Here is a 27,367-nt window from a genome sequence, read left to right as displayed (position 1 = left end):
CTGGTCGGGGAACTAGATCCCGCATGCATGCTGCAACTAAAAAAAGATCCCACATGCTGCAACTAAAGATCCCGCCTGCCTCAACTAAGACCCGGCGGAGCCAAAAATAAAGAGATAGATAGATAAATAAATAAATAAAATATTTTTAAAAAAACCTTTAAAAAAGCATCTGGGAGACATCTTAAATAAATACAATAAATCTTGTGGTGTAAGAATGTAAAGCCAATTCAGTTCCCCATTATCCATGGTTGAACATACATGGTGGAGGGGGTGTTTTGGAGGGACATAGAATATCAACATTGGTCACTGAAAATTTCAAACAATTTAAAAATCCTAACAAGCAGCAGGTAGTCTTGAGTTTCAACCCCTCTGTCAGTACCTGACTGAAAGCTGCAGTTGACCGAGAACAAAGATCAGAAGAGAAAATGAGTGTGAAAGATCATCCACATTGGATACTCTGCTCCTGAAAGAGAGGTGTATACCCCATATGTGAAAAGTGGTTCTAGGATTCAGTTTTCCCAAGATTTCATGATGGTATCAGAAACTTGCCCAAGAAACCAGGGCAATATTTTGTGATCTCTCTGCAGTCATAGAAAGATAGCTCCACAGGTAGGCTTAGTATACGTTATTATGAAATGTTACTTAGTTTATATGCCCCATAAGAATAGCTCTTGTGAGAAGATTTGGCCTCAGGATAAAGCAAAACCAGCCTTCTGTTCTTTTTTTCCCCATTTCTGCTACCCATTAGGACTACTGTGCATTTTAGTACCTTTCATCCTGAAGACCTGAGGCCAACTTGATGCTATTGGTATGTCTTTTTCCCTCTTCCCCTTTGCTTTCCTCACAAAATTCAAGGCTCACAGAGATTTCCTACCTGGCATATAACCAGTTAGGGTTAAACTAGGTGGAAAACTAATACTCAGTCAACATCCAAACCCCCAAGGGCATGTCTATTCCAATGCAGGTGATATAGTCCAGCCCCTTCCAGAAAGAAAAATCAATGGGACTCTCCTTGGACCATCAGTTTAGGCAAAGCTACTGTCATCAGCTGAATAAATTTTCATTTTGCTTACTTTCTTAAAGTTTATTTTAATTAGAAACTCTAAATACTCTGATCTAAACACCCTTATGTGACTTGGTAATCCTCTTTCCTCAAACCACTAAGGAAATGGGACTATTTCTAGCCCAGTGGTTCCCTGCCTTTGCCCTACTGTGGCCGGCCAAGGCTCGTAGGCAGTGAGACCCAGTGTGGGATTGTGGCAGTTGCTTGGTTCACTACAGTTGTCCCTGAAGCACTTCCCTAACTGAAAACAAATGATAGGACTTCACGACACAGCTAATTGTATTTGAGGCTATAAATATAATAGCAAAATCTTCAAGTTCTATAAGAGTAACAATTACGGTTTCAGAAAGAGTGATGGCACAGAAATACCTGTTAATAGCTGCTAGACTTGGGAGTATTCACTCTTCTCAAAAATAGAAATGGAACACATGGAAAATTTAGATCCTCTAAAAACAGAGTCCCGTCTTTGACCCCAACAGGCAAGTTGACAAATATCTTTCTCCTTATTTGTCATCATTTTCTTGCTTAATTGAGGCACAATTTGCATACAGTGATGCCTTTTTAAAAAACACAAGTCCTAAAAGTAGAAAAGAGGAGTCAGACTTGGGAACTAGGAATCAAGAAATACTATACCAAAGAGGAAGAATATTTCAATATGTCAGTAATTTTTAATCCAACTCAGTGAGACTTCATCTTGACAAAGTTAGTGGAATTTTGGTTAAAGTTTACTGCATGGTTGAATTTAGTTTATTTCAAATTTCCTGAGTGATGGTAGCTTTACATACACACACACACTCAACTCTCCATAAGCCTCATCCCTTCAGAGCTCTGCCTGGATTTCAATTCCAGGCTAAACCAGAGCTGCTGATTTGACTGATGTTAGTTTACATGACTTCAATTAAACCTAATTCTGTTTAATGACATACTATAATAGCTCATGATTGTTACACACAGATAGTTGAATTGTCTTTTTCATTTGAAATGAGAAACACAAGCATCTTTTTATATAGAAGCATAATGAAAAATGTTTGACTCTATTGGCAAATCTCATTCTTGTAGCACTGTTTTAATCAACCAGAGAATTTCTTTGTCTTCAGCATAGATTGAAATTTAAAGTGAACTGTATATTTTGAATGGTGTTTAAAATAATAATAGCTAACATTTATTGAGGATTTACTATGTACCAGGCATTTAAAAATTTTTTAATTTATTTTTTATACAGCAGGTTCTTATTACTTATCTATTTTATACATATTAGTGTATTTATGTCAACCTCAATCTCCCAGTTCATCCCACCACCCCCACCCCCAGCCCCGCTTCCCCGCTTGGTGTCCATACGTTTGTTCTCTGCATCCGTGTCTCAATTTCTGCCCTGCAAACTGGTTCATCTGTATCATTTTTCTAGGTTCCACATATATGCGTTAATATACGATATTTGTTTTTCTCTTTCTGACTTACTTCATTCTGTATGACAGTCTCCAGGTCCATCCACGTCTCTACAAATGACCCAATTTTGTTCCTTTTTATGGCTGAGTAATACTCCATTGTATATATGTACCACATCTTCTTTATCCATTCGTCTGTGGATGGACACTTAGGTTGCTTCCATGACCAGGCTATTGTAAATAGTGCTGCAGTGAACATTGTGCATGTGTTTTTTTGAATTATGGTTTTCTCTGGGTATACGCCCAGTAGTGGGATTGCTGGGCCATGTTGTACCAGGCATTTTCTAAGGACTTTGTGTTAATTCATTTGGTCTTAAAAAAAAAAAAAAAAAAAAAAACCATCTTAAAAGTGAGAAAACCAAGAAGCTGACGGTTGTCCAAACAAGGACAGGAACCCAGGCAGCCTAGCTCATTGCCACGAGCCTAAGTACTACATGATCCTACCCTTTCATTATACATTCCCCCAACCACTGACCCCCCCATCCCCCGAGAAAGGGATTGAACCCCGGCCCTCGGCAGTGAAAGCGTGGAGTCCTAACCATTGGACCGCCAGGGAATTCCCTCAATTACACATTTTTAATCATTTGATGTCAGCAAACACAAGCACATATACTAACACTGCTGTGCTAAACAGCCTGTACAGGGGTTGAATTTATACTCTTAGATCAGTGCCACCTTGAACGTAGACCGTCATCACAGTAGTGAAGTGGTCTAATCACTGAACCGGAGCATTAGAGATGAGAGGAAATGGAGAGATCTTTTCGGATCTCACCTAATTTCTTCTGATTTTTATCAACTAAGTAAGCTCCTCCAACTAAAATTTTCTTTCCTCATTTTTAGACATCCAAACTTATTCACCTTATCTAGCTAATTGAGTCAATATTCCTATTTCCAATATGAAAGCAAGACACTACAATAATTTACCTGATCTCTGCTTCTAGTTTGTCTCCCTTACTATAGCAAGAAGAATCTTTAATTCACCCCAGTCTATACAGGTCTACATTAAACTGTCAAGGGCTCCCCATTGCCTGGGTCAGTAGTTCTCAAATATGTACAGGAACTTATTATGGTGATGGCTGCACAACTCTGTGAATACACTCAAAACCACTGACCTGTATACTTTAAATAGGTGAATTGTATGGTTTGTGAACTATATCTCAAAGTTGTCACTTTAAAGAATTTATTGAGGAACTCAAAGCACCTGGAAGTCATGGCACGCTATGTGTAAAATCCTAAAATGTTGAACTAAAAGCAGTTTTACTAGCAGAAAATAACAGTATGGTAGATATTATATATAATTATAAGATTAAAATTCACTACTTTACAACTATGTCTACAAAAAAGCAAGTGGTTGAGCTAAGGTTATCACCAGTTTCTAATGTTTGCCTCTAATATTAAATTGCCATTTGTTCAATTGCCTACCACTGTTTGCCAGCAAAGCAGCATTAACATAAAGACAAGGAAAATTTGAAAGGGAAACTTTAAAATTGAGTACATCCTATACAATACTTTATTTATTTGTCTTCAAATTAAGACTTCAGGAAAGCTTCCATATTTGGAATTACACTAAGGTTTTCTGGAGGAGATTTGACAATCCCTGGCTTCCTAGAAAATGCTTATTTTTCTTGACGTATCATAAAAGATCCTTTTTTCAACCTGACCTTAAATTCCCTTTCCATCCTCACCTCGTTCCACAGCGCCTTAGGCTGCCACACAGCAGAAGCCACCTGTCTCCCACAGCCATAAGGGCCTAAGTATCCCCCAAACACACCCTGCAGCTTTGCCCTCACAGAGGCTTTGACATCTGAGCTGTCCTTTGAAACATGAAAGTTCTCCAGGAAAAGAGCAAAAGGGATTCTAAGCTGAAAGAATTCAGCACCAGGACAGAAACTGAGAGGGTAAGGGCATTCACACCCCGATGGGTCTGGCCTCAGTGGGGGGGGAGGTTTGTGGCTGGCAGGAGGCTGGGAATGGCAGTCCTCCTGGTCTGTGCTTTATGACACGAGCAAAAGGGTGACTCTATCAGGTCTGTGCTGTACTCTGCTCTAAACACCCTCTTCTGCCCCACCCCCTCCCCAAATACATGTTGACCACGTAAGAAGGTTGACCAGAGCCATAGGTACGTTATGGGGACAAAGGACAGACGGACCTGACGGATCCTCATAAGAATGAACGTGGAACCCAGGAATGTGTCCTAACCATTGAACTATCACCCAGTGTTGTGCTATGAAATCACACACTGAAGCCAAAGGCAAGAATGTGGTAGAACCAACAAAGCTGGTTTCTGTGGAAAGCCAAGATCATTCACCTAAAGATGCCTGGCCTCCCAGTAGCCCACCCTGATTTTCTTAGCCCAAAGGACTCTCTCCTCTGAAATCCTCTGGAGCACTTCATTTTGTACTTACGACACTCTGAAAAAAATTTTTTTTCTTGTATTGCAGTTGTTTTGTCCTCATTCCTGGTACCACCTTTTTTTTCCTTTGCCTCATTTTAAAAGCTTATACCTAATACAATGCAGCTTTAAAAGACATCTTGGGAGTAAGGTATGGTATAAATCAGTCAACAACAAGTCTTGTTAGATTTTAAGTTCAAGAGGTGAGAAGTCATGTCCCATTCACCTTTATCAATCCCACAGCACTAAGGAAAACATAGTTGTTGAATAAATTGACATTGTGATAACAATATGGTAAAGTAAAAACATTCTTTGGCTTTTAAAAGAAGTTGACATTTTTTATTTTTTTCCCTCCTGGGAGATCACCGCCTGTACTAGAGTATTCACATAAATGTTTATCTTTTATGTTTAAAAATTTCATCTCTCCTAACCATACACCTGCTGTCTGTGCTTGTAGCTTTTTTTTCTTGATGTGATTTGCCAGTTTCATCCCTTGTATACGTCTTTTTGGAGAAAAGCAACCCTTAGATTTATTTATTCTGCCTATTTTTTTGTTCGTTTTCTGATAGAACAGATATATTTATTTCAGCAAAATTATAAAGTAAAACTACAAAGAAACAAAATATTTGACACTCACTGAGTCACAGTTTTGTAAGGCAGAAAGTTAACAATAATCAGCATAAGTACAATAAATTATAAAGATCTATTGATATTTTAATGGGGGAAAATAGCCAGAAGAAACACAAAAATTCTTTAAAATACATCATTGCCACAGCACATGAGAACATTTCCATAAAAAATTAACTATTTCCTCTTAGACACTTCATCTTTCAGCCCTCTTTGAATTTACATTCTGAAATCTTGATTTTCTACTGCAGTTTATAAACTAGCCATTCTCTCATTCCATGGACCCACAAAGATCAGTCCCATCACAAGCAAATAAAAGGACCACTTCCTGTTAGAGATATAGCACTTCAAGGCTAATATTTAATCTTAATTGGCAAAATGTTTAGTGCAAATAAAATTATATTTAGCAGCTTAGAAAATTCCTGGTGGGGAGGCATTCACCTCATAACCCTTACTGCATCCCCAGAACAAAATCATTTCTCACTTTTCATGAGTATGAACACTGGCCATTCAAACCTACTGAAAACTACTGATGCTAATTCTGCTGTTTGTTACACAGGGAGCTTCCATAAAAGATGGTTTCAGTCACTATGCAAATGAGCCATACAGTTTTTACATTTGGAAAGTTCCCCTCAGGTTGATGTTCTTTTAAAAAAGCAGGGTCTGAATGTCAGTCACAACTGGATTTAACCAACTGCTTCTCTGAAACGAGGCATTAATCATTTCTTGCGCTGGCCACCAAAGGTTGCATTCAAAGGAAGACCTGAGGATGGGGCAGAGGAATCTCTTAGAGCAACTTCTACTCTCCAGTAATAATTTTACTGCACAGATTTGAAAGCCAAAAAAAAAAAAAAAAAGGGAAAGAAGAGGAGCCATCTGATTTCAAACCTGGTGTTTTCCACTCTCAGCCAAGATTTGTTCTCCAAATGAATGGAAGCCAGAGAGCTCCTAGCCAGAGAGAGGATTTTGTTTGAGCTTCATCAATTCCTTGAATTGCCTCTCTTCTTGTTAGACATCTGTTTCCTCTCTAGCCAAGGCCTGGGGTAGCTGCTTGGGAGAATAGTGTGGCCTGCTGTGCCCGGATCTGTGATGGCAAGGGAAGGAGAAGTACAGCCGGGTTTTAAGCACCTGACTCTGCTCCTTGTCTACGTTCACTGGCCCAAGGACTTGAGCCGTCAGAAAGCTTGGACGACCTCTGAGGTCCACGATGTGCTGACGCAGAATCCAGGGAGGTAAACACTAGGTAGGCCATCTCACTTGGCCTCTCGACCAACTCCTCAGCAATTTTTCCATTCCCCCTGGATTCTCTCACTGAATAGCTCAACGATGGGGCTGTGGAGGCCATGTTGGAAAGAGGGGCTCCCCTCAGTCACTATACTCTTCTCTTTCCCTTAGACTGGGGAATTTCTCATACTGGTTGGCTGACCTCCATTTGCTGTGCTGACTTTTGAGCAGTGCAGCAAAGGAAGTCTTTCGAGTGACACTTCTAGATATTTCCCGGCTCTTGGCCTTCCTGGTGGGGGAAGAGCTTCGAACCAAGGGATAGGTGGAAAAAATGGGCTTGCCCCGTGGGGCTTCCAGTAGCTGCCATATTTCCCCAGAGGTATTACTGGTCAGATACTGCCAAGGCTTCTTCCCACTGCTGTCCCGGACGTTCACACGAGACGCCAACCTTTGCACTAGCAATTTGATGATCCCCTGGTGGCCATGAATGGCTGCAAGGTGCAGCGGGGTATACCCACAACTGGACTTCACATTTATATCGAGAGCAATCCCTGCTTTCTGTGCGCCTGAGACCAAGTCCTGAAGGGCCCTGAGGTCACCGTGTTTGGCTATCCAGTGCAAGGCAGTGTACCCAGTCAAAAAGTCTTTGTGCAAAGCCAGCTGGGGGTCCTCCCAGAACAAAGTCAACACCTGAATCCAAGAGCCACTGGCAAGCTTCACAATCCATTCATGCTCCCTGGCATCAAGAGGGACCAGGGATGACTTGTGCTCAGAAGGTCTGGTGGGGATCAAGGCTGCAGGCCTCTCCCCTCCAGGGGCCCATGAGCTGTGTGGATGACCACACTCAACAACAGTAGCCTTAAGGTCTGCAGGTTTTGGTGTCAAAGCGGCATCCACCCTTGGGCTGGACATTGCTCCCACCTTCGAGGGTCTCCTGGACCGGGGAGGGCGCCGGCTCCTTTTCAACAAATCCCCCTCAAGGCACTCCTCATCAGAGGAGGACAATTGGGCTCTCTCTGCCCTAGAGCTCCTCCTTAGGGATCTCCTTAATTTGGGGACAGGCCAGGGCAAAGGCTGAGGGTGGCCTGCAAGGCCACCAGCTCCTATTGGGACGGGCTGAGAAGGGTGACCATCCTCTCTGTTCCTGAGGCCCTGAGAAGGGGCCCCAGCTGGATTCCTGAGCCTTCTCCCATCTGGGGCTCCCGGGGCAAGGTGCAGCCCTTCTTCAGAACCCCCAGGGGACTCTTTGGGTCCACTGCTGCTCTCCTCACTGCCGTGGCTCTCCTGGTCCACAAAGTCCTCCAGATCTTGTAGGGACAGCTGACAACGAATGCTACGAAAGACGGCCAGTGGAGACTTCCCGGGCCAGGATTCCGAAACAGCGGGAAAGAGAGAATGAGGGGGAGGAGGGAGGTCCGGAGGTGCTGGCTTAGATTCCGGGACCCAGAAGCCCGGCTCCGAGGGTAGCTGGGGGAAATTGTCTGGCAGTATCGACCAGGCTCGGATGGGACCCTGGTCTCGGGCCTTGGGTATCTGGGGGTGTCTGGCCACCCACTCTCGAGTGCGCTGCTGCTGCTGCTTCAGGGTCGAATAATGCAGGGAGCTCGGGGTCACCAGCTCGGGCGGCTCTCCGGGGGGAGTGGGGCAGGACTGGAGAGCAGGCGGGGAAGCCCCGCTCCCAGCAGCCTCGACGGTTGTCGGAGGAGAGCGGGGTGCCGCGGACACCGGCGGGGGCTCCACGGGCGCATCTTCCCGCTGCGGCCTGGGAGCCCCGCGGTCGTCCTGGGCAGGCGGGGCCGGCGCCGGCTTCTCCCAGGCGCTGGCGGTGGCGGTGGGGGGGTCGGGGAGTGAGCCGAGCAGCGGCTCGCCCGGGAGTCCCCCCAGGCCGTTCTGGAGGCATTCCCAGCAGCGGCGGCCCTGCGTCTCGGCCGCCGCGCACCTAGCTCCGTCCTGGGCGGCCGCGGGCACCGGCGCCCTGTGGCCGGAGCTGCCCCTCCGCCGGCCGCCTCTCCGGGCCGCCTCCCGGGCCCCGCTGGCGAGGAGTCCATCGCAACCTGCCTCGGCGGCCGGGTCTGCGGCACCTGCTGGCTCCTCCTCTAGCTCCTTCTCGCGCCGCCGCCGCCGGGGTTGCTGCGGCGGCGGCGGCGGCTCCCCACTGCGCGCGAGGAGCGGGAAGCTGGGCGCAGCTCCCCCTGCAGGGGCGGCGGCCGCGGGCGGGTCGCTGGGTCGCTGCAGCCCCTCCTCCCCCAAAAGGTCCCTGTACCTTCTTTTGAGCACCACGTACTTGGTGCCGTCGGGGTCCTGGCGCACTGCGGCCACCGAGTTGACGAAGCCCTTGAAAAGCTCGCGGCGGCGCTGGTGCTGGCTGGGGGGCGTATCGGGGTCTCGGAGGAAGCTCTTGAAGTGGCTCAGCAAGGCGGCGTTGGTCACTCGGCCCCCGGCCTGACACAGAAAGTCCAGTAGTGCCTCCTGGCTCAACTCTCGGGCCATCGCTGCCCCGTCGTCCCCTGGCCCCGAGGTGTCTGCGTCTCGCCCTCCCTGCGCTCTCCCCCGCCAACAGAAACCCTGGCCTGGCGTCTGTCACCTGCGCCCGGGGCGGCGCCACCCGCCTCCATCAGCCGCGGCCTGCTTGCAGCCCCTGAACGTGCCAAGAGGGCCGCGGGTCCCCCGGGGACAGGCCCCGGGGCTGAGCCCCCGCGCGCAGCCCAGGGTGGGAGAGGGCGGCTCCCAGGCCGCCCCTGCGCGATGCGCGCCTCGCGCAGCGAGTGCCCGCTGCGAAAGTTCCCGGGATAGGTCGGAGTCGGTTTCACCTGCGCCCTGGCGACGCCTCCTCCCCGGCTCTGGGGGAAGGGCACGGCCCGCCTCCTCCTGTCCCTCCACCCTCTGAGGTCTCCCCCACCCCTGCCACCCATCCCAGATGAGTCAGGCTGGTCCGAGCCCGGAAGAGCGCCGTAGGTGAGATCGCCAGCTAGCCGGAGCCGGCAACGTACAGCCTGGCAGGTCGCGCAGCCGCTCCCGGGCCGGGGAATGGAAGGCAGGTAGGCGACCCGATGCTCCTTTGGGTTTCGGCCACGTAGGAAACGAAAACAATAGACCTGTTCTTGCCCTCTCCTTTCGCTTCGTTAGTCACAGCTGAAGCCGCTGGGTGGGGAAGAAGGTGCAAATTAACCAGCATCTTGCTGTCTCTCCAAAACATACCTTTATTAACGATGTAGGCTATTAATTTCAGATACCCTGAGGCAGTATCGAGGTCGGGGAAAACTCATTTTTCATCCAAAACAAGTCTATCTTGATCTGGTGATACTGCCGGGGCGGCTCCTCCGGACCCTGGCGCCTACGGGTCCAAATACACCGAAATCTGTACCGAAAAGAGAAATCACTCTGAAGATTACAGGTTGGTTACAGGAAAAAGGAAGGCCTTTTTCCTTCCTGACAGTCTCACATTAAGGTGCCGGAAAAATCTAATTTGATGTTGAATTCCCTAGTAACTGAGATGTACAGGAATTAACGTCTCGACAGTTAAGGTATTTGGTGCCTTTGTTTTTATTTAGTCCACAATTTATGAACAGAAGAGATTTGTAGTCTCTTTTGTGTTAGCTTAAGTGGTGAAGTCTTTCCCTCCGAATGTGAGGTTTCCTCTACACCTTCAGAATGTTAAGCATTACAGGCTCCTTGATTTGACCCTGCTGCTCCCAACACTGGAATGTCTACTTGACTCTAATTCTCCCCTGCGGGGCCGTGAACTTCCTAATTCCACGTCCATTTGTAGACTAGAGCTTGAAAAACTCTAGTTTCAAAACATTGGCCTCTTCAAGACAGTAGAATCACAGCACGTTTCCTAACAGCTGCTTTCCCCCTACATTTCACTTGTCCACATGTTGATCCTGCCCTTTCTGTAATAATCCTTCTGGTCTTATCCTGTTTCTTTATCAGTCCTAGTTACATGCCAAAAATACTTTCCTTGTTTTATCTACTTACCTATCTGACTCCACGACCTCTCCCATTCTTTTCTTTAGCTGTCTTCTTATTTCTTTCCATTGTGACTGGTTGTTTATCCTCAGCCCCAACTGTGACAGCAAATATGCTTATTTTTTGGAATGCTCTGTTGGCTATATTTCCTATTTTCTCCTGCCCTGTCAATGCCAGTCTTCCTTCCTGTACTCCCCTCATCTTTCCACTCTTTCTTCTTTTGCTCTACTATTTCTAATTGTTTCATGTGTCCTTGTTCTTTTTGCTAAGGGAGGGTACTGAAAGTATGTTGGCCGCACAATTGTCAACATGTGTTAGCATGGGCCAATTTTACTGATGCCGCATACCCACATTAACTGAGCTTTGTTTTAAGTCTCCAACATACCCTGGTACTTTTCCATGAATGAATTGCAATCCTTGGCTTTAAATTATTTAGGTCAGAAAGAAGAACTGGGAAACATTGTTTTCTATTTTCAGCATTTTCTTGAATCCAAACCCAATACTGGGTTAAGAGGGGGTAAATGTTTTCCACTGAGGTCTCTACCTTAACGTCAAGCCTTTAGAATAGTTATTAAAATAAAGGTTTTGTGTTAAACTTTAGCTTCCTTTTGTGTGTGTCTGTGTGGTTTTTTTTTTTTCTTGATAGAGGCTTGATAGAACTTGCCAGGTGTGTCCACAACTGCGGCAGGAGGGAGTCCAAACAGAAAACTCAGGGGGGCACTGAAGAGTGGCAAGTGGAAAGAATCCCCCTTTGGTACTTTCCAAAACTCTGGTTACAAAATAGGGGACTTGTGGCAAGAGGGGGTGATGACATAGAGGTTTGAACTTGAAGCACTTAGGACTAGAAAGAAAGGAAGGGGCCATCAAAGTCATGGTTGTTGAAATCAGATTATCTTTAGTTGAGGGTGGAATTAGCAGGTCTGGAGGAGTAGAAAACGGGGAAAGGGAAGAAAAAAAAAAACCATTGCTTTAGCTTTCTGGATGCCCAGGTGGTTTGGTGTCCAGATCTTCTCTCTTCCTTTTTCTCTCTCTTGTCTCAGGTTAAGGTGATAGTCAATTAGAATGCTCTTCACCTTATCTCAGGGAACATTTTTATGCTTCCCTCATGTATAGTTCCTCATCTTCAGAAATATTTATGGGGCACCTATGTTGCCCTGACATTGCTGGAACACATGCTTGAGAGCTCACTATTTACTGGGAGCAACAAACAAGAGAAATGGCTTAAACTTGTGCGTTAAGTGCATCAGATGCTGGAAAAATTGAGAGGCAGCACATAAAGGCAGAGCCTAGACTCAGTTTGGGGGATTGGGACAATTTTCCAATAAGAGGCAACTTGGAGTAGAGGATGTGAGGAAGAGGCAGAGGAAACATTGGTACAAAAGCACCAAGATCTGGCTCAGCAGAGTCTATCTGGGGAACTAACTGCAAACAGATCTACCTGGCTTTAAGGAAGAGGATGTGTGAGGATGTGCTGGAAACAAGACTTGCAAAAGTAGGAGGGAGTCAGAAGATGAAGGACCTGGGGAGTGGAGGTGGGGTGGGGAGAGGAGTCTTTGAAGAATTTTTGGGAGGGTAGTGACCCGACTAGATTTGTACTTTAGAAAGATTATCCTGGAGGTAGTTGCTGGTTTGGAATCATGACCCAGATTAACAAGTAAAAATAGCACTTTGCAGAGCAATAATGAATTTAACCAAATCTAAGGCACCATTGACTGTATGATACAGTTTGATTTCAGAGATGTTAAAATATGTGTGTGTGTCGGGGGAAGTGCTTCTTAAAGTAGAAGAAATACAGCATGTTTAATAAAATTATATTTTTAGAAAGAAAAGTGTACTGGGAATAAGATTTGAGGATTGGATCGGGGTAACTAACTTTTTCTTTACAGCCTTATGAACTATTGGCTATTTTACAACGAGAGTATATTCCTTTTTAGTTTGAAAAAGACACTAAAGGAAAAAAAGCCATAAATGAATAACAATGACAAAGGGAAAAAAAGCAATATCAGATCTTTAGACTGGAGGAGGGAGATGGAGGCCAGCAGGAAGAACAATCTGGAAATTACTGAGATGATCCAGAAAAGGGAGCCAAATGTCTAAGTTCAGCAGTGTCAGAGAAAGAGAGATGAATGGATTGATTGGAGAGATAGGGGGCCAAGTCAATAGGATTTGGAGCCAGAGGAGTCTGGAGGTGAGGAGTAAGCTGGCTTCTCTCATGCATCTGGCCTGAGTCTCTGGATGGACGGTTGTAACCATATACACGAATAGTAAATGTAGACCAAAAAGTCAGTTTTGGAAATGGGAAAGATGATCAATTCAGTTTGGGACATATTAAGTTGAGGTGCCTACAGGCCATAAAAACAGAAATGTCTAGGAGGCAGTTGGCCATATAGGTTGGAGGCTCCAAGAGTGTATGACTTTAGTATACATAAACAGTCATCTAAGCCACAGGTGATGACAAAATTGCTCAGAAAGAGATATGCCAGCGGTGGGAAAGGAGCAGGGTGCAGGGTGAATCCACATTTACCAAGGACAAAGAGGAAAATAAACCTGTTAGGAGACTTAGAAGGAACAGCTAGAGGGGGAAGAGGAACACCACTGAGCGTGGTATCACGGAAGCACAGATGCAGAGGGGTGAACAGCTTTCTAGAGTTGATGCCAAGTTAGATAAGAAGTGAAATGTGACCGTAGCCTGTTAGGTCGCTGGGGCCAGGTCTGGAGCAGTTTCAGAAGAGTGGTGGGGACAGACATCAGGTTACAGAGGGGTGCAGAGTGAGTAGGGTAAGAAAGACTTGACCATGAAAGGAAGGAGAAAGAGAATTCTAGATATGGAGAATATCAGATCATGTAACCTAAGATTTGTTTTTGGTAGTTGTTAGAAGAGATATGATCATGTCTATGTGCTGAGGGAAAAAAGCCAAGAGAGGATAAGTTGAAAGACCTAGAGGAGAGGGTAAATAATTGATGAAACAGGGCATGGGGGTGGGGCTGGAGTCCAGAGTCCAGGTGGAGAGATTACCTGGGACAGGACAGAGAGAGACACTTTTCCCATTGAGAACAGAAAGAAGAAAAATGGCTATTGCATTAATTAGGGGGCTAAGAGATCAGGAGAAAAGATTTGAAGAAGTCTTGGTGGGGCTGAAAAGTAGGTACAAAGGCAGTAAGTGTATATAGAGCTTGAAGTTTAGGTTACTGTAAGCAGGGCATCAAATATTCTTAGGTCTTGGGGCTTAAGGTTTCCAAAGTGGGATCACTTGGAGGTGATGACGAGATTCAGAGTGTGACCATATGTAGTGGAAGTGAGAGGCACTGGAGGAGATAACATCACGGAACTGTGAGACAGGGTGTTGAATGAGTCATGCAGGTTACTGAAGTCATCTAGGATGGAGAGGATAACCATGAATCATGTACATCAGTCTTTAGTACCGTGGTATGAGTAACACAAATGGCATTTTGCCAGGAGCAGTCGCTCTGCTAACAGTATAGTATTGTGACTGATGCATGTGTGTCACGTTCTAGATTACTCTCCTTTATTTGATCCTCAAAACAAGTATGGGAACTGTGTAGGACAGAGGTCATCGTCTTGCAGGAAGTAGCTCTCCTTGCTATCAATATGTATGTATGTTTTGTAGGATGTATTCTGATGTGCTTATTCTTTGCCTTCAGTCCAAACCTCTACTGTGGATGTAGAATGGAATCTCCACCCAAGAAGGTGCAGCTGTTCAATGTCAACCCTCCAGGTAGGTGGACAGATCCCCAGGTGAAGCTAGAGCTAAGATGTACCACAGAAAGGCAGGAGAGAAAACTAGGGTGCTGGCCCACTCTCTCTCTCCCCCTTTCTTTCCTCTCCTATTCCCCCTCCTCCTCCTTCTCTGTCTCTCTCAGGTTTGGATTTCCACAAGTCTGGGTACTCCCGAGGGTGCTCTGAAGTAGCAAGGGGAAAGCATTTTTATGCTGGGCTACAAGCTGAGGTTGAGGGTGCTAAGTTACAAGCCAGATAATCGAATGATATGGGGCTCTCTGCATTTATTTCCCTTCTCCTATCCTGAGCCTTTAATCATTTATTTATTCATCAATATTTATTGAGGGCCTACCATGTATTCGCTTTTCTGGGGCTGGAACACAATGGTAAAGCAAACAGACAACATCTCTTTTAGGAAACTTATACTCCAGTAGGGAAAAGAGACAATAAACATAAAAATAAACAAGAAAGTATCACCAGATAAGTGATGAGATACAAAAGCCAACTGATATGATACTGACTGGAGAGCTACTCTGGCCAGGATGGACAGGGAAGTTCTCTCTTAGAAGATACCGATCAACAGGGACCTCAGTGATAAGGAGGAGACAAGCCATGTGAAGGTGGAAGAGAGGGGAGCAGGGTGGGAAAGCATTCCAGACAGAGGGAATAGCGAACGTTTGTCAGAAATGAGTGTGATATTATAGAAAGCTAGTGAAATGCCACAAATTCCATATAAATTAGCATAATATGTTTATAAATTAATTGCCTAATAAACTTTTATGACAACTTCACCTATATTGTTTAGTGCACACTCTTTGACCATCTCATCAAAATTTTCACTCTCCTCTTTAGAGAGAATAAAAAGATAATTTATTTTCTTCTCGTAACATATGGTTGAAATTTACTCTTTAATATTGATAGTTTGGAGCTTAAAGCATTTTACTTCACACACGAATATGCTGGTTGTTTGTAGAACTGCTATAGATTTGTGCCATACAAACACAAGAATTGTGATACATTTATTTCCCAAAATTCTTTTTTTACATTTATTTCATTGAAGCATAGTTGATTTACAATGTTGTGTTAATTTCTACCATACAGCCAAGTGATTCAGTTATACATACATATATATGTATTTATATTCTTCTTCATATTTTTTTCCATTGTGGTTTATCACAGGATATTGAATATAGTTCCCTGTGCTACACAGCAGGACCTTGTTGTTTATCCATTTTATATATAACAGTTTGCATCTGCTAATCCCAAACTCCCAATCCATCCTTCCCCCACCCCCCTACCCCTTGGCAACCACAAGTCTGTTCTCTATGTCTTATTCCACAAAATTCTTATCAGAAAAGGAAAAAAATATGTGTCTATAATTGTTCATGCTTTATTATCAAGTATATTCCTAACAAGGAAAGAAACTCTTGTTGTTGTTGTTTTTTTTAATTGGGGGAAGTTGCCCAAGCCTGCAATATTTTCTCCAGCTTTATTGAGGTATAATTGACAAATAAAAATTATATATATTTTAAAAAGAAAATGAGGGACTTCCCTGGTGGTCCAGTGGCTAAGACTCTGCGCTCCCAGTGCAGGGGGCCTGGGTTCGATCCCTGGTCAGGGTACTAGATCCCACATGCAGCAACTAAGAGTTCGCATGCTGCAACTAAGACCCGATGCAGCCAAATAAATAAATTAATATAATTTTTTTAAAGTTTGAAAAAAAAAAGAAAATGAAAATAAAATAAAATAAATGAGTATGGTGTATTTGAGGAACAGAAAGAAAACCACGGGCGAAGCTGGAGCACAGGGAAGGACGAAAGTGTGGAGTGAGAAGAAGTCCAAACAGTGAGCAGGGTCTCGGTCCTGCAAGGCCTAATGGGGTTTGGGTTTTCATCTAAGCGTGATGGGAAGCTATTGGAGGTTTATAATCAAGAGAGTTGCATGTGATTTATGTATAACAGAACATCTGGCTGCTGTGTTGAGGGTAGATTATAGGGGATGCCAAAGTAGAAACAGAAAATCCAGTCAGAGATGACTGCAGAGGGCAAGGCAAGAGATGGTGGTAGCTTGGAATAGCAAGGTATTGGGTGTAGAGTATTGAGATTCGGAAAATATTCTAGAGATAGAAACTGGAGAATGTGCTAGTGGGTTGAATATAAATTTACCAATATTGGGGGCAGGAAGATGAGCGTTCCCTTTTGGAAAGTTTAAGTTTGGGATGAACATTAGCCATCTAAGTAATGATCTAGAATAGGCAATTGCTCAGGAGTGAGGTCAGAGCTGGAGATATAAATCTGAGAGTCTTGGGCATTGAGATGGTATTTGAAAGTTATGGGATTAGATGAATTTATCTAGGGAGGGAACCTAGAAAGAGAAGAAAAGACATCCATAATCAGCCTCAGCATTCGGGGTCTAATCTTTAGTAGTATCTTGCTTAAATATTATGACCTGTCTCAGTCATACTATGGCAATGAGAGAAACTATAAAATCCTGTTTTGTTCCCCTAAGGCCAGTCTGCTGCTTGTGGCTGTAATAGACGTTAGTGTGAGACACCCAGCGAGTAAGGTTAATTCCAGGGTCTGGAGTAAGGTCCACTGACCCCTCCCCGAATGGAAAAGTCTCCTTCCATTGCCAACTTTACAAGATTTAAAAGTTTAAAGTTTGTTAAAGGAGTCAGCAGATTTTCCATGTATACCCCAATTTTACGTATAGGAAAACCAAGTTTCAGAGCTTAGTGTCTTGTGGAACTGGTGCTCAAATCAAGCTGACCTCAAATTTTGCACCAGAGTCATAATCTTTCCTCGACTCTCTGTAGTATTTGACCCAGTTGACCATTTTCTCCCTTTGAAATCTCTGTCTTGGCTTCTATGACCATTGCTCTTTTCTGGTTCTTCTCTTACCTCCCTGATCCAACTCTGACTCTCCCTTGCTAACTCTTCTTTCCATGTTCTCTACTCGTTCTCTGGGTTCTACCTGAGTGATGTTGTCTATTTTTCCAGATTCAATCACCAACTGTATTCTTAGGATTCCCAAGTCTATCTGTGATGCTCACCTAGAAAAAGCGCAGACTTTCAAGCAGTTACTCTAGTCTTGACTCTGCCTGAAACTCTCTCTTTAAACTGGCCAATATACAAACTCTCTGGGTCTCAGTTTCTTCATGTGTACAGTGAAGGAATTAGATCAGATGCTTCTGAAGTTGCTTCCAGTACTCACATTCTGATTCCAGACTTGATGTCCCTTCTCATGATCTCTATAGTAATAATGACATTGATTGCATGCTCTGCGCCAGACACGGAACCAAGTACTTCACACATATTAATATATTTAATTCTCTGAACAAATTCCTATGCGGTAGGAGCTATTAGTATCCTTATTTTATAGTGGAGGACATCAAGATCCAAATAATGTGATTTCCTACTATATTGTAACCCATAAGTGGCAGAGCCAGGATTCAAACTCCGACAGTTTGAGTTTTGAGTCAGCATTGTTTAACCCCTGCTCTCTTCCTGCTTCTCCCTTCGAGGACCCTGATCCCTGCTCTGCTTTCTCCCCTTAGCCTCACATCACTTCTGCCTCCTGGGGACCCTTACTCCTTCTGTTACCCCTCCCCCGTGTATCTTCATCCTCTTCCTCTCTTCATTCTCAAGGGCTGCTTTCCGTCCTAAAACAAAACAAAACCAAAAAACGAGCACTTTTCTCTGGACCGCCCTCGTTCAGTCATTGCCTTAGCTCACCCTCAGCATTCCTGCATGTGTCACCTCCTCGCAGAGGCCTTTCCTGACCGTGTGGATCAATCAGCTTCCACTGCCAGGCACCTCCAGGCACTTCTATTTGGGGAAAGTTAAGTTTGAGATGCCCATTAGGTATTTAAGTAGAGATGGCAAGTGGACAATTGGATATACAATTCTGGTGCTCTACTTTCACAGCACCTAACACTCCACTATTAAAAATAAATTTTCTATTTGTTCATTTTTATGTGGTCCCCTCAACAAGAACACAGGTTCCGTGAGAGCTAGGCCTGTGTCCTCTTCACCACTAGCAAAGAACTAGCTGTGGAGAAGACTCAGAATAACAAGGTGTATTCGTTTCCGGGGGCTGCTGTAACGCATTATCACAAACTGGGAGGTGGCGGTGGAAGCAGTAATATAACAGAGATTTATTCTCTCGCAGTTCATGGGGCGAGACATTGGAAACCAAGGTGCTGGCAGGCCAGACTCCCTCTGGAGACTCTAGGAGAGAATCCTTCTTTCCCTCTTCCAGCCCCTGGTAACCGTCTGCATTCCTTAACTTCCTTGGCTTATGTCCACATCACTCCCATCTCTGGCTCCATCTTCACATGGCCTTCTCCTCTTCTGTGTGCTTCTCCTCTTCTGTCTCTTACAAGGACATTCGTCATGGGATTTAGGGCCCACTCAGATGATCCAGGATGATCTGATCATAAGAACCTTAATTTAATTACATTTGCAGATCTTTACCTTTTTACAAATAAAGTAACATTCGCAGGTTCCAGAGACTTGGACATGGACGTATATTTTGGGTGGCCACTATTCATCTCACTATACAAGGGAATAGGAGGAAGTTCAGGAATGTCTCCCCAGCCCCACCCCTTCTCCGTTTATGCTGGCTAACTTAAATGCTCTTCAAGATTCAACTCAGTGGTCGCCCAGTCAAGGGAGACACACCCCCAGTCCCAGTACATGCCTCTCCTATAATAATAATAGCTAGTGCATATTCAGCACTGTTTTAAGGGCTTTATGTGTATGAACGCACTTAATGCCTGCTACAACCCTATGAGATCGTCCCCATTACTATCCTGATTTTATCAAAAGCTAATGGTCTGTTTTGTTGTCTCTCTTCCGCAGTAGACCTCCCCCCAGGACAACAGCCAAGACTTATTATCTCTCTGTCCCCAACATAGACCGTGGCATTTCCAGGCTCTATGTGAAGGCTGGTGGGTTGAATAAATGACTGAGCAAGAGATAGGCTTGTACTAGACTGGGCAGGGTTTTGAATATCAGATTAAGATATTTGGATTTGGGGACTTCCCTGGTGGTCCAGTGGTTAGGACTTGGCACTTTCACTGCTGTGGCCTGGGTTCAATCCCTGGTCGGGGAACTAAGATCCCACAAGCTGCACGGCACAGCCAAAAAAAAAAAAAAAAAAAAAGACACTTGGATTTTATCTTTTAGATCATAGGTGGCCAACAGTTTTAAAGGTGAGTAGTGATAGGATGGACCCATCTTTCAAATATATACTCACCTTGGGAGAAACGTCATCAAATATTGTTTTAATTATCACCTCCAAATACATCGCTTCCCCTCCACCCCCTGGGCCTTCCTCCTGAGCTCTAGTCTCACATTGCAAACTAGACAACTTGAATTAATCCCACTTTCCTCACCCCCACTGCCAATTAGTCATCAAGTGCTGTCAACTCCATCTCATGAAGTTTATCTCATACCCATTCACCTGGTCTCTGCCATAGTTCAGGCTCTTGCATCTTTCTTTTTTTTTCAATAACTAAAAATTTTTTTTAAATTTATTTTTAGCTACGTTGGGTCTTTGTTGCTGCTTTGTCTAGTTGTGGCGAGCAGGACCTACTGTTTGCTGTGGTGCGCGGGCTTCTCATCGCGCTGGCTTCTCTTGTTGCGGAGCATGGGCTCTAAGCGCGTGGGCTTCAGTAGTTGTGGCACGCGGGCTCAGTAGTTGTGGCTCACGGGCTCTAGAGTGCAGACTCAGTAGTTGTGGCGCACGGGCTTAGTTGCTCCGCGGTGTGTGGGATCTTTCCGGACAAGGGATGGAACCCGTGTCCCCTGTATTGGCAGGTGGATTTTTTTTTTTAATAAATTTATTTATTTATTTATTTATTTATTTATTTATTCTTTGGCTGCATTGGGCCCGCGTCGCTGGGCGCAGGCTCCCTCCAGCTGCAGGCAGATTCTTAACCACTGCGCCACGAGGGAAGTCCAAGGCTCTTGCATCTTTCACCTGGACTGTTGCACTAGCCCCCTGACCAGTCTCCTCACCTCTAGTTTCCCCTCTCCAAGTCCAGTCCATCCTCCACTCTGCTGCTCATTTTATAAGCCTAAAAACCAGATCTGATCATTCACTTTCTTGTTAAAACAATAAACAAACAAAGCTCCAAAACAACTCTGCAATGGTTCTTCATTGCATACAAGATCAAGATCTTCGAGATCTACCTACAAAGATCTACTTTTCTTCCTTATTCATTCACTTAACACATGTGTATTACACACTGTAACACGTGTATTCATTCACTTAACACATGTGTATTACACACTGTAACACATGTGCCTACTATGTGTCTGGTAGTGTGCTCATTGCATTCATATACTAGTGAGGGAGGTGCCCTACACATATACAGATGGACATAGCTGTTCTTACTTGGGCGACTCATGTCACAGGCAGTGAGGGAAATACCCTAAGGAAGATTCTACAACTAGAAGAGGTCTATAGTGGCATCCTTGCTGTTTGCTTTCAGGATATATTGTAACTTTTTTGCTATTTGTATGCCTGTTGAGTGGATTTACAGATTATATTTATCAGTATCTAGTTTCAAATTAATCTTAACCAAGAAGGAAAGTAATTTTAAATAATTCTCACAAGGAAGCTAGGAACTAAAGATAATACTAAACTTTAAGCCAAGGAAATAATACCATAAGCCCAAGGGACTGGGGCTACACCTAATATGAGCCTTCAGCAACATTAGACTTAAAACAATAACTATCTAGGGACTTCCCTGGTGGCGCAGTGGTTAAGAATCCACCTGCCAATGCAGGGGACACGGGTTTGAGCCCTGGTCCGGGAAGATCCCACATGCCGCGGAGCAACTAAGCCTGTGTGCCTCAACTACCGAGCCTGTGCTCTGCAGCCCTAGGGCCACAGTTACTGAGCCCGCGCTGCAGCCGCTGAAGCCCGTGGGCCTAGAGCCCGTGCTCCGCAACAAAGAGAAGCCACCGCAATGAGAAGCCCGCGCCCTGCAACGAAGAGTAGCCCTTGCTCGCCACAATTAGAGAAAGCCCGCGCGCAGCGATGAAGACCCAAGGCAACCAAAAATAAAATATACATAAATAAATTTATAAAAAATAAATAAAGTCATTATATTAAAAAAAAAAAGAGAAGTGTATTCCTTCCCACATAACCATGGGCCGCCTAGAGTGTGTATGACAGTCTCTGATCATCCTGTTCCTCCCATCTTGTTCCACCGTTTCTTAAAATGGGATTTCCATTCCATAGTCTGGATGGCTGTTCCAGCGCCAGCCATCACATCTGCATCCCAGCTAGCAGGAAGGGAGAATGGCAAAGAGAGGGCATAACCCCTCTCTCTAAGGACACTTCTCAGATGTCACACACATCACTTCCACTTCCATCCCATTGACTAGAACTTGGTCACCTGGCCTAATCTAGTTACAAAGGCAGGCTGAAATAAAATCTTTATTTTGAGTAGGCATGTTCCCAACTAAAAAAAGGAAGAGTTTATTATTACAGAACTGAGTTTGTCAACTGGAACATGATTGGCCTTTGGGCAGGACAAATCTTTATTGAATGAGACTGTTTTGCACATTTCAGGATATTTACACCTCCAGGCCCCAGATGCCACCTAAATGCCAGAGGCACCCTCCCAGTCATTGTATCAACCCAATACTCCTACACAGTTACAATTACCCTTGGGGGTAGCAGTATTCTTACATCTTAGGCTTCTGTGGCAGGCGTTTTTTCTGCCCAGTATAGCAGTGTATCCTTTTCCAGGGAAACACTCCTTCCCATAGCCATGTGTTGGATAACCATCTTTTTATATGACCCTTTTTCTTACAACAGAGGTGAGAAAACAGGTCAGCATCTGACCCAGGCCAGGTCAAATAACATCCTTTCCCAGGTTTTAAAAAATTGGACCAAAGGTAAGACTTTTAATTTCTTTGTGGGTGGAGGGAAATACAAGATCTAGTGCTCTTCATACACTACTGATGGGAATGTAAAAGCTGCTGCTTTGGAAAACAGTCTGGTAACTCTTCAAAGGGTTGAATATAGAGATACCATATATGACACAGCAACTCTGCTCCTGGGTACATATCCAAGAGAAATGAAAACATATTTCACATAAAAGCTTGTGTGCGAATGTTCATAGCAGCATTATTCACAATAGCCAAAAAGTGGAAACAGACCATGTCCATCAACTGATGAATGGATAAACAAAATGTGGTATATCTATACAATGGAATATTATTTGGCAATTAAAAGGAATGGATTACTGATACATGCTACAACATGGATGAAACTTGAGAATATTGTGCTAGGTGAAAGAAGCCAATCACAAATAACCATGTATTGTATGATTCCATTTATATGTTATGTGCAGTGTGGGCAAATCCATAGAGGCAGAAAGTAGATTACTGGTGGCTTGTGGGAGGGGAGAATGGGGAGTGACTGCTAATGGTATGGGGAGATTGAGTCCAATCATGACCAGTGATTTAATCAATCGGGCCTATATAATGAAACATTGATAGAAACTCTAAGGAGGTTCAGAGGGTTTCCTGATTGGTAAGTATATCAATGTACCAGGAGGCTGGCACAAGCTCCCAGGCCTCCCCCATTGCAGACTTTGCCTTATGTATCTCTTCCATTTGGCTGTATCCTTTATAATAAAACAGTAATTCTAAGTACAGTGCTTTCCTGAGTTCTGTGAGTCATTCTATCGAATTATCAAACCTGCCGAGGGGTCATAGAAACCCTCAATTAGTAGTCAAGCTGGTCCATCAGAAGTACAGATGGCCCCCTGAATTTGTAGCTGGTGTCTGAAGTGGGGGCAGTCTTTTGGGACTGAGCCCTTAATCTGTGGGCTCTGCATAGTGTCAGATTTGAAAGGAATTGTTGGACACTCATTTGGTGTTGAAGATTTGCTGGAGAGCTCTGGGGAAGGTAGCATTTGCTAAGTGGGCCATTATCTAAGAAGTCTGAGAACACTACAGAACAGTACTTCGTACAAAATCTTGAATACAGATAGAAAGTAGCAACTGTGCTACTTTGAGGCACTTCTTAAAGTGAGAGATAAAGGTATTGACATTTTTAGAGTTGAATTGTACTTTACAATACAAATGTTTACTAAGGGTACTTTTCAAAAGACACTTTCTCTTCTTATCAACCTTTTCAAAGATAATGAAGCCTGTCTACCCAAAATTACTTAGGGATAGGTCTGTCTGAAAGTGAAAGGATGAAATTGGAGGTTCTCTTTTAGCCATATGATTATATATATTTCCATCAGGGAAAAAATCTCCCTGGATCTTGAAACAAACCAGCTGCTGCTATCCAAATATGTATGAATGCAACACATTATATTTCTTTAAATAAGTATTTTTATTACACTGATTCTTTTGGAAAGGTTGATTATTTCCATACTTGCTCTGCACTTTCCTCTCCTCTTCGGTCTCCTTCTTTTGTTCCCTCTTCCCCCAGATGGGAAGAAGGACATTCTTGGAAATTCACATATACAAAGGCAGAAATACTCAAGATTATACAGGGACAAGAAAAAGTCCACTATGAAAAAAATTACATCACTCCAATAAGTTGGGAATAAAGGATGTTACATCCTACTCTTTGTGGCAATGAGTAGGGGAAAAGAAGGACAAAACTTCAAAGCAATTCATGTGGCATAATATAAACTAAATATTTATAAAATGAATATAAATAACATGAGGATTTTTTTAAACAACTGCAAAAATAATAAAGAAAATAACTAGTCTGTGTGTGGACATAGGGTCTTCCTTGTGAAGACTCATATCATTATCAGATGTGTGACTTTGATCATACTAAATCAGAAGCCCTGCATGTGGCATTAATTTGCAAGTTAAAAATTTTTTTTTTTTTAAAGGATTTTCTTTTATTTATTTATTTATTTATTTGTTTATTATTTTTGTCTGTATTGGGTCTTCGGTTCGTGCGAGGGCTTTCTCCAGTTGCGGCAAGCGGGGGCCACTCTTCATCGCGGTGCGGGGTCCGCTCTTCATCGCGGTGCGCGGGCCTTTCTCTATCGCGGCCCCTCCCGTTGCGGGGCACAGGCTCCAGACGCGCAGGCTCAGCAATTGTGGCTCACGGGCCCAGTTGCTCCGTGGCATGTGGGATCTTCCCAGACCAGGGCTCGAACCCGTGTCCCCTGCATTAGCAGGCAGATTCTCAACCACTGCGCCACCAGGGAAGCCCCTGCAAGTTAAAATTTTGATAAAAGATTTGTTTTCCCCTAGACACAAGCAATGTGTCTAATTTTAGTGTAATTTTAAATGAGAATATTTACTGTGCTTCCTTGAATTAGTTCATCAAATCATGATAAAAATGGTATAATGACTTTTTTTTCTCATTTTAAATGATTGTCATTACAGTCTTATGATGGGTCTTTATAGATTGCCTTTTGCACTAGAGAAAACATCTTATATTACTTTCCCCATATTTTAAAACTACAGGAGTCCCTGTTCATAGCACCTGAGGAAATGGTGAACGTGAGAAGAATTATGCGGGCGATTTTTAGTTTGCTAAATGAATAACACTTTAGTTCATCCAAAGTGGCTCCTAGAGACTAAAACAAGTAGTTCATTTATTTTTAGCTGCTGATTTAATTTCAGTTATGACACTTTTATTTAGGAGATGACTTCCTAGGAGAAAGTATTAGGCAGCAAGAAGAGAAATAATCAAATATGGAACAATCTTTAAGATTCCATTAGACAGAGGGCTCATGATACTACTTAGAAGAAATGAGGCCATTCTGTAATTTTACCTTTAAAATGTATATTAGATTTGTAATAAAAATAAATATGTATCTTTTAATTTTATTAATGAGTTAAATATATTTACAAAGCGGGCCGTGCACTGTAGTGGAAGGAGCAGTGTATGGCAGTCTGCAGTGCTGGTCCTACTCTGAAACCATCCAGCTCTATGATCTCAGACTTATAAGTTAATATAGCCTTCCTGACTCCTGATTCCTCATCCTGGGGAACCGACTCAACAATGTATAATATACTTCCTAGCTCCAAATTTCTGTGATTAATTCCAGAATCATTAGGGTGTGCGTACAACATTAACATGTTTTAGGAAGAGTAAAGAACACGGGATTATAGTCACACTAAATGGATCCCCAGTTCTGCCACTCACTTGCAATGTAACTTTGGGCAAGTAACCTTTCTGAATCCCAGTTTATTCGACTTTAAAACCAGGTTAGTAATACTACAGCAGACACTGGCGATGCCATGCCCCAGAGCCCCTCAGCCCAGGGCAGCTGCAGGGGCAGCGCCCAGCCTGGTCAGCTGCCCACCTCTGCCTACTTCCAGCTCCTTCCCTGCCCCTGTGCTTCCTCTGGTGCACAGGGACTTGCACAGCCCGGAAGCACCAGGGATTTAATGTCCCCAAATGCAACCCTCCACCAGTGAGAGACAGTCTTCCTGGCTCGCAGTGGAAGAACTCCGAGGCACATTAACACAGCTCTTCAGTGGGTCCCCAGCTGGGTCAAGTCCCCATTCCCCACAGTGGTAACCAGCTCATTGACAAACCCCGTATTGGTTTTTCTCTCCTGCCTGTCTTGTTTTCTCCACTATCTCCTTTGTGCTTCCTGGGATCACCTCCCAAATAATCTACTTGCACACAATTTCTTATCTCAGGTTTTGCTTTTGGTAAATCCCACTTCGCAATTGCTGTGCCAGTTAATTGAGAGCATGTGGAAAGCAACGACGAGATCCAATCGTTAGGCCCAAACAAATAGTAATGATTATTATTATTATTATTATTATTATTTTAAGGGCAGAAGGCTCAGGTGCACCCCTGCCCCTGGCTCTTTTTTTTTTTAAAATATTTTATTTATTTATTTATTTATTTATGGCTGTGTTGGGTCTTCGTTTCTGTGCGAGGGCTTTCTCCAGTTGCGGCAAGTGAGGGCCACTCTTCATCGCGGTGCGTGGGCCTCTCACTATCGCGGCCTCTCTTGTCGCGGAGCACAGGCTCCAGACCTGCAGGCTCAGCAGCTGTGGCGCACGGGCCCAGTCGCTCCGCGGCACGTGGGATCCTCCCAGACCAGGGCTCGAACCCGTGTCCCCTGCATTGGCAGGCAGACTCTCAACCACTGCGCCACCAGGGAAGCCCAGTAATGATTATTATATCTAACAATTGAGACAGAATTTCATGGTTCTAGGAAAGGTTTAGATTGTGTTTCTATAGTTAAGTGATGATGACAGCCTGCTAAAGTATATTTACATAATTTTATGAGGAATCTAAAATGCACAGAAAATTTTGTAAGCGGGAAAAATTTAGATATGATTAAAAATTGGATATAGGGGCTTCCCTGGTGGCACAGTGGTTGAGAATCTACCTGCCAATGCAGGGGACACGGGTTCGAGCCCTGGTCTGGGAAGATCCCACATGCCGCGGAGCAACTAGGCCCGTGAGCCACAACTACTGAGCCTGCGCGTCTGGAGTCTGTGCTCCGCAACAAGAGAGGCCGCGATAGTGAGAGGCCAGCGCACCGCGATGAAGAGTGGCCCCCGCTCGCCGCAACTAGAGAAAGCCCTCGCACAGAAACGAAGACCCAACACAGTCAAAAATAAATAAATAAATAAATAAATAAATAAATAAATAAATAAATAAATAGAATAAAATAAGGTACTGCTACTTAAAAAAAAATGGGTATAGAAAATATTTGCTAAGGATTTTTTGCTTTTTCTCTTCCATTTTTCATTTCTCCTTTTCATCGTTTCTATACTGAAGTCATATTCCTACTTCTATATGAAATGGCATAAATTGAGCACTACTACCTTGAAGAAATAAGTAGAAGAGTATTAACAATATAGGAAATAGCTGGTACATAAATATAAATCTTTTGAGGGTGGTGGAGGGATGGACTGGAAATCTGGAATTAG

At 44.0% G+C, this 27,367-nt stretch overlaps 1 protein-coding gene and 1 long non-coding RNA gene across 4 annotated transcripts; one reads left to right on the top strand and one right to left on the bottom strand.

The window, feature by feature from the left end:
- Positions 1-5,242: 5,242 nt before the first annotated feature.
- Positions 5,243-9,570, bottom strand: SOWAHB (sosondowah ankyrin repeat domain family member B). The gene has a single exon (XM_007165629.2). It carries the CDS (start codon positions 9,239-9,241, stop codon positions 6,893-6,895), a length of 2,349 nt encoding a protein of 782 aa, XP_007165691.2. The 5' UTR covers positions 9,242-9,570; the 3' UTR covers positions 5,243-6,892.
- Positions 9,571-9,690: 120 nt separating this feature from the next.
- LOC130708248 (uncharacterized) lies at positions 9,691-21,502 on the top strand. 3 transcript variants are annotated; one of them, XR_009008384.1, is made up of 5 exons: positions 9,691-9,789; positions 9,981-10,145; positions 11,367-11,474; positions 14,384-14,457; positions 21,349-21,502. It is a non-coding gene; the product is annotated as an uncharacterized LOC130708248 (long non-coding RNA). The 3 variants fall into 3 exon arrangements; XR_009008383.1 differs by lacking the exon at positions 11,367-11,474; XR_009008385.1 differs by lacking the exons at positions 9,981-10,145; positions 11,367-11,474.
- The last annotated feature ends 5,865 nt before the right edge of the window (positions 21,503-27,367 follow it).

This window comes from Balaenoptera acutorostrata, chromosome 5, assembly GCF_949987535.1.
Source record: "Balaenoptera acutorostrata chromosome 5, mBalAcu1.1, whole genome shotgun sequence".
In the NCBI taxonomy this organism is placed as follows: domain Eukaryota; kingdom Metazoa; phylum Chordata; class Mammalia; order Artiodactyla; family Balaenopteridae; genus Balaenoptera; species Balaenoptera acutorostrata.
The sequence above is the reverse complement of the archived record's forward strand: the minus strand, read 5'-3'. Positions and strand labels throughout refer to the sequence as shown.